At 46.3% G+C, this 7,013-nt stretch overlaps 1 protein-coding gene across 2 annotated transcripts; it reads right to left on the reverse strand.

Annotated features, from left to right (window-relative positions):
- Nucleotides 1–275: 275 nt before the first annotated feature.
- On the reverse strand, nucleotides 276–6,322 carry GDE1 (glycerophosphodiester phosphodiesterase 1). 2 transcript variants are annotated; one of them, XM_058816066.1, is made up of 6 exons: nucleotides 6,068–6,322; nucleotides 4,350–4,525; nucleotides 3,129–3,234; nucleotides 2,328–2,420; nucleotides 1,501–1,712; nucleotides 276–1,114 (listed from the first exon to the last, which is right to left on the reverse strand). In XM_058816066.1, exons 1-6 carry the CDS (start codon nucleotides 6,320–6,322, stop codon nucleotides 967–969), a joined length of 990 nt encoding a protein of 329 aa, XP_058672049.1. In that variant the 3' UTR covers nucleotides 276–966. The 2 variants fall into 2 exon arrangements, with proteins under 2 accessions (XP_058672049.1, XP_058672050.1); XM_058816067.1 differs by having other exon boundaries at nucleotides 3,129–3,231; nucleotides 6,068–6,253.
- Between the last annotated feature and the right edge of the window lie 691 nt (nucleotides 6,323–7,013).

The following is a 7,013-nucleotide window of genomic DNA, read 5'->3' on the forward strand; positions in this document are numbered from 1 at the left end:
GGGGTGAGTGACAGGGAAAGGCACCTCCTTTGTGCTTCTTTGTGCCTGGATGGAGCTCAGGATACAAACAAAAAATCCATCCCTCCCAGCAGGTCACAGCATGAATCTGTGGTATTCCAGAAATTTGGATTTACCCTAACTGGGACAATCTGCACTCATTTTGACATTTTGTATAAATACCCTCCTGCCCAGCTGACAAAGAACACTTCCCCATGAATTCTCAAAGACTTTTTATTGTAACTGCAGACTCTTTGGAGTTCAAGTTTAATCTGGATTACAGTTTCCATATCCCTCTGAGTGCCCTTCAATCATGCAACCAAAAGCAAACTAAAAAAACATTTCAGCTCCATTTGTTCTACTGCTTACCAGCACTCTCTATATAGCTTTATCTTAAAAATAAATACATTCATGTGCTGTGTTTTTTCTTCATTAGAAGAAACAATTTCCTATCCTCCACTGATTCTCTTAGAAGGTCTGGAAGATAAGAAGCTAATCAAGTTTTATTTGTTAATTCTCATAACATTCACATCACACATGGAAAGTTGGCTTTTTCTTCCTCATCAGTATTCAGCACAGCCATCTTTCCACACAGGGCAGGGAAATATACTCTTCTTCTATTTTGGCACCATTGTACCATTATTTCCAGTTTTTGTTTTAAGAAATGTCAATAATTTTAAGGTGCTATAAATCAACCTCAAATTAGTATACACTTGTAGGACATGCTAGTTAAAATTACTAACATTGAGTTATGATTTGAAATTTTGACACCAAAATTGCTGACACCAATTTAGAACCAAAATTATCTGATTCTTTCACATGACAGTGATTTCCTCAGACTCTGTGGCTGCACCAGAAGGTTCCTGCATTTGAGATGTGACCAGAGGCAGAAGCCAGGTGCTGCTCTGCCTTTCCCAGGCTCTCCTCAGCAGCCCACCAGCCCTGCCAGGAGGGCAGTGCGGGGCTGGCTCAGTAGTGGGGGTGACAGTCCTCCACCAAGCTGTCGGTCATGTAGCTGCAGTCAAGGACGCTCTCGTAGTAGCTTTTCTCTGCAAACGTGTTCACTGTCCAGGCCACCACTTGAATTCCTCTGGCAGACCAGTGCCTCACATAGTCCCTGCAAGGAACAGACACACCTGAGAGCAGCCTGACACTACACAGAGCTAAGGCAGACAGTGCTGAGGCTACAGCTGAGTTTTGGTCTTGCATCGGCGCACATCAAGGAACAACAGTGTGTCACGTTCTGCCACATCATCTTTTTGTGTTTTCTTATTGTAAACAGGCAAAAGCAACAAATACTTTTTCTCTCTGAGATTAACAGAAGGTAAAAATTCAGATAAAAAAGAGGCTTAAAATCATAAAACAGCATGGAGTAAAGAAATTATCAAGACACCTCATGCAACACTAAATGAACATTTTGATAAGCACATACTGTGTTAACTCCACCCTATATACTAACAGAAGAGAATGTCTCCTGATAAATGAGCAAACTTCAACACTTACTGAGAAACAAAATTCTTCTGTATGAGAAAAGCTGAAACCCCACACAGTCTCCACAAGAAACTGTGCAGGCTCCAGTCCAGAATGACATCCATCACCATGTACAAGAAATGCTTCCAGGAGGAACTGAAGCGGGGTGTCCCATCTCCCAGGTGACTCAGCTGCCAGGGCCTGTGGGTCAGTGCTGTCACAACATTTCTGTCAGCTTGCCTCATCTGGAGGACCAAGGAGAAAAGACTGCAAGTCATCCAAAAGCCCAGTTGCATCAAATACAATTTTTGAGAGATTAGATACAAAGTCCTAGCTTGCATTTACAACTCTACCAGAATCCTTCTGACCTTCCCCTCCAGATCCTTTTGTAACTCTTTTACAAAGATGTTTATATTTTATAGGGTTTTTCCTTCAAATAATTCTGCATAAGCACCAGCTCTTATGCTAAAGAAATTACACAGCAGTCATGCAATGTATATAATGGAAAAAAAGGTAAGTAGACTTGGCAATAAGAATGGCAATAGAGTTACAGGAGTAATCTAGATTAAAAAGGGTTTATTTAGCAGGTACCTTGCACACAGATACCTGTCCAGACACCAACTAGAAGAGCAATGCACATTTGTCTGCACTGCTTTCACAAGGGAGGGAATTGCTGTAGATTCCTTTTGCATCTAATGAGTAGAGTGATCTAATAAGATTATGCATTATGCTTCATTTGTTTTTAAAAGCTTTAGGAATTTGAACAGCCAAGAAGTAACCAGGAACTGGGAGTTTAATACCATACTGAAATTCCCAGACAGGACTGAAAAAATAAAAAATAAACTTTTAGGAAACATCACCTTATAAACAACTTCTGGCATGAAAGAGCAGACAATGCTGCTGTTATACAACTGTGGAAATTCCTGGTAGAGTTGTTTCAGGGCATCAACTGCCTGCAATTAGAGACACACAGAGATGTTATGCATACACTCATATTTAATTTACACTGCAAAGTCATTTTAGAACAATCTTAAAAACACTTCCCTGCTGTGTTACAAGACTGAAATAGAAAGGGAGAAGAAGAAAAACAGCATGTTGTTTATAGCATTAACACAGAAATGATATTTTGGTTTTTAGCAAAATAATTTCTGTTCATTACTCTATTTACAATAATGAGTAGGATTCTCATGTTTGAAATGCCCTTAAATAGGTCGTGGATATAATTTTTAGTACTACCCAGGCTTTAGTTGAAGAGTTAAAATTATTTATTCCTATATTTCGCTAGGCTAAAGAAAAAAAATTAATTTATGTAAAATGTTAGTGATGGATCATTTTCATCTGCCTTCAGTAATGCAAATTACAGATCCCTTGTTGGAGGCTGAAGATGAGGTTGTGACTCCCCCAGCACAGCAGGGAATTCCCTTTGCTCTGTTTCACTGGGAGCTGAGTGCAGCACTTGCACCAGCCTTGGGCCAATCCTAAGCTGCAGCTTCCCAGGACAGCTCTGGGTGCCACAAGCAGCAGGCCTGGGCTCACCCCTGTTAGAGAAGGGACTGTGCCCAGGGAGCAGTCTGAGAGCAGCACTAGAGCAGGTCAGAGCCCAAAGCAGGGGTGAGGGAAGGGTCAGTGAGCAGTGTCACTGTCACTGCAGTGAGCAGTACCTGGTTTGCATGGCCTTTGACATCGAAGTAGATTGTGAGATTGTGATGCATGGACTCCACAACAGCTTCTCTCAGAGTTGGCACCTTTTCATCCTGGAATTGGCTGCTGCACAAACAGAGAACTCCTTGGAATGCAGTCAACACACACGTGCACACACATGGGCCTGCATGGCGTCTCCAACAGGGCTGATTCCAGCACAGTTTGCTGCTCACTGGAACTGGAGGTGGGATCCAGTGCTCCCTGGCCCCGTGTCCCACCCCAAAACACCAGCCCCAGTTCTTCACCTCCTTCCCACAAATGAGCTTTCAGTCCCAAGTGCTGCCTTCCTCCTGCTCCTACTGCACTCCCCAGCCCTGAGCCAGAAATGCAGATCCTGGCAGAACAGGCACGGCGAGCTGAGGATCAGCAGAAGCAGCTTCTCCCATCAATAATAAATCATTCCTGATGGAGTGACAGTTCATTCACTCCTGACAGTGAACAGCAGCTGCTCAGAGTCACTGCCTGTGGAAATTCCCCCTGCCTGGCCCAGGTGATGCCCCTTCCAGTGAGACAGGGGAGATACTCCTTGTGCCACACAGCCACAGGAGGCACATCTGCAGCTCTGGAATTCCCTAATGTAGTGTCTCAGGAGCACACACAGAGTCCTTCCTCTGAAATTAACTCACTTATGATACTTCACAAGCTGCATTGTTATCAAATTCTTAGTAATGTATAAAAATATTTCCCCCTGCATACCCCTAGGAAGGACCTAATCAGCCACGAGGGTCACAGTGAGGCCACCCAAAATCTGTCCAGCTCCTCTTCAACAGTATAAACCTGATGTGTAGAATCCCCAAAACACCATCAGTCAAGAAATACACGTGAATAAAACTAATCTTAGAAGTGATTCCTGTAGCCAATTCTGACATATCATGAAGATCCCAGCACCTTCAGTGTCCTGCAGTCAATTTAGGATAAGCTTATGTAAATATTGACCTGTTTCACATTAGAGGCCTGTGGATTTTGTCCTTGAAAGCCAGTTTATCTTGACCGTGTTTCACTGCTCCTAATCTACTGATTGGTAAGGAGATAGTACCTCTAAAATCAAATTAGAAGTAAAATATAGGACTAAGTTTTAGATTTTCAAAAGATTTTATCAGTGATAGATCAAATCACTAATTTTGTTCATCAAGAATTACTTTTCCACTGTTGAAAGTGTAATTTCAGAGCAGTTCATTTACCGTAGCCTGTGTTTTGCAGCTGGATTCAGCTTCCTGATTTCCTCAAAAGTCAGGTCCTGCAGTCTCCCAGCCCCATCAGTTGTCCTTTCAACTGTGTCATCGTGCATGAGAATGGGGACACCATCTGCACTGAATTCAAGGTCCAGCTCCACACCTGTTGCTCCATTCTCAGCTGCCTTAAAAAAAATTTTAAAAATCACACACACAACAGAAAAGACAGCTTTATAGATTTGACACAGGTACAGCTATAATCAGCTTGTATTTTGGTAAAAAATAATAAAATATTAATGTACTTTTCAGTAGTCTTCATCTGCAGAAAAAAGCAGGTGTTATCCCAGTCATTGCTGAGTATTCAGAAATCAACTGAACCATCTAATCTATTTTACAGCTGAAACTACAATGATTCTGCCTCAGTCTTGGGATTGAAACTGTTTCATGATAAAAATGCAGAAAAGAATCCTGCTCTCTCCTTCTGATGTAATAACCCTGGAGTCCTTATGTTCTTTTCTGAAAGGCAAGAGAAGCAAATATCTGCACTTTAACACTTAGTGCACACTGCTTACCACGTGTATGGCAAGCAATAGATGGATGGCAAATCCCTGCTCCTCTCTGAGGAGTGGCCTTATCAGAGAGCAAGAAGCAGCCAGGCTGCCTTAGAACATTTCATACACCCTTTTCCTGCCCTGGATCTTTCCCAAGAGCTCTTCAGAAAAACACTTGAGTGAAGTGCTAGCAACACCAATTGCTCTGAAGGACAAATGCCCTCCTGGGAAAAGGGACAACGCACCAGAAAGACAAAAACTGAGTACAGAGGTTACCTCCAGGTGTCTGCTACGTAAGGATTGTGCAGCTTCAGAATTTATCAGGACTAAGAATCCTGTCTCACACAAAGGTAAGAGATCCTCAGAGCAGCAACGTCTCAACCTCACAGAAACACTACATCCCAGAGATTGATAAACTGGAACAGGGACACAGGGTAGGATGAAGAAACCATAAACCAAACATAAAGTAAACAGACTACAGTATCTTTGTAAACGCCCTATAAATCATTATCACCAAGCCCAGCACAATAGCTCTTCTAATCTGTGCCACTCTACTGTAAAAACTACGTGTTAGGGAAAATAATCCTAGTGACCAGAAAGGTATTGAAACCTCAGAAAAGTCTAGAGACCAGAACCACATGAAGGCCTCCACCCCAAGAGACATTACGAATTCAAGCAACATGGCCACTGACTGCTTTAACCCACTACAGAGCAAGCACAACCAACGTTCAATCAATAAAGGTTTTGTCTATTTCAGATGATTCTCACAAACAGACTGTGAACCCTGGCTGTGCCTTGATGCCTTGCACAACGCATGGTAGGGCTGCCCACAGAGGTTCTGGTACCAGATTTCCCCCTAAATGTGGATTTTCATCACAGATCTTCAAGGTTGAAAAAAACAAACAACCTGTACAGACTTGCTGTCCACTCTCTGTGTGTTGCTACATCAACAAAACCCAGTATTTCATTATCGCTGCACCGCTGAAATATCCATCAGCACCAAGGCTATAACAGCTCCCACAAGATTTGGAGCTGAAATTCCCTTTGGGATGAAGGATCAACACACACACAACTTCCAGAAGCTGTCGGCACAGCGGCCCCAGTTACGCTGAGGACGCCTTGCTGCAGTGAGGGCGGATTATCGGACACAGCCCCAGCCCCGGGGCCCGTGCTGACCTGTCGGATGGCCCCCAGCGTGTTCTCGGGCGCGTCGTGCGCTCCGCCGCGGTGCGCGATGCGGGCGGCGGCGCCGCGGGGCCGCAGGACGCGCTGCGCGCTCTGGGGCGCCGCGGGCTCCAGGGCCAGGAGGTGCAGCGCCAGGTAGAGCCCGGCCGGCAGCAAGCAGGCCAGCGCCGGGCTGCGGCTCAGCGCCAGCGCCAGCGCCATCAGAGCCGTCAGGGAGCTCAGCAGGCCCTCGCCGTGGCACAGCATGGCCGCGCCGGGCCGGGGCGCGCCGGGTCACCGTCCGTGCCGGGCCGGAACAACGGCCGCGCCTCTCCCAACGCCAACGGCGACGGCAGCGCCATCCGCCAGCCAATCAGCACTCGGCTGTCAGCCGCAGCGGCCAATCAGCGCCCGCAGTGCCCGCCCGGCCCCGCCGGCCGCCTTGAGGGCGGGCCCGGGCCCCAAGCACCGCCTCAGGTAACGCCGGGAGGGGCATGTGGGGAGCGGCGTGGTCCTGATGGAACACGGGGCACTGAGGGCAGCGGGGGCTGTTCCTGATGGAACACGGGGCACTGAGGGCAGCGGGGGCTGTTCCTAATGGAACACGGGGCACTGGGGCAAACAGGGGCTGTTCCTGATGAAACACGGGGCACTGAGGGCAGCGGGGGCTGTTCCTGATGAAACACGGGGCACTGAGGGCAGCGGGGGCTGTTCCTAATGGAACACGGGGCACTGAGGCAAACAGGGGCTGTTCCTGATAGAACACGGGGCACTGAGGCAAGCAGGGGCTGTTCCTCATGAAACATGGTACGGATAAAAGTAAAGGGAGCTAATGGAAGGTATCACTGTCCAGGGAGTCGCAGAATACCTGTGTGTAGGGAGAGTGTTGGAGGCTTTCCGCAGCTATGCCAGCTAGCTAATTAGAAACATAACATCCACAGAGATTATTTTCCAGCCA

Source organism: Ammospiza caudacuta, chromosome 17, assembly GCF_027887145.1.
Source record: "Ammospiza caudacuta isolate bAmmCau1 chromosome 17, bAmmCau1.pri, whole genome shotgun sequence".
NCBI classification, from domain to species: Eukaryota; Metazoa; Chordata; class Aves; order Passeriformes; family Passerellidae; genus Ammospiza; species Ammospiza caudacuta.

What these genes read in the sequence shown, in the direction of transcription:
- GDE1 (XM_058816066.1), bottom strand. Translation starts at nt 6,322, where the DNA reads ATGCTGTGCCACGGCGAGGGCCTGCTGAGCTCCCTGACGGCTCTGATG. An exon ending in CGCTGGGGGCCATCCGACAG is followed by an intron (nt 4,526 to 6,067) that starts GTCAGCACGGGC and finishes ATTTTTTTTAAG; the next exon opens with GCAGCTGAGAATGGAGCAAC. An exon ending in CAGAAGAATTTTGTTTCTCA is followed by an intron (nt 1,115 to 1,500) that starts GTAAGTGTTGAA and finishes TGTTCCTTGCAG; the next exon opens with GGACTATGTGAGGCACTGGT.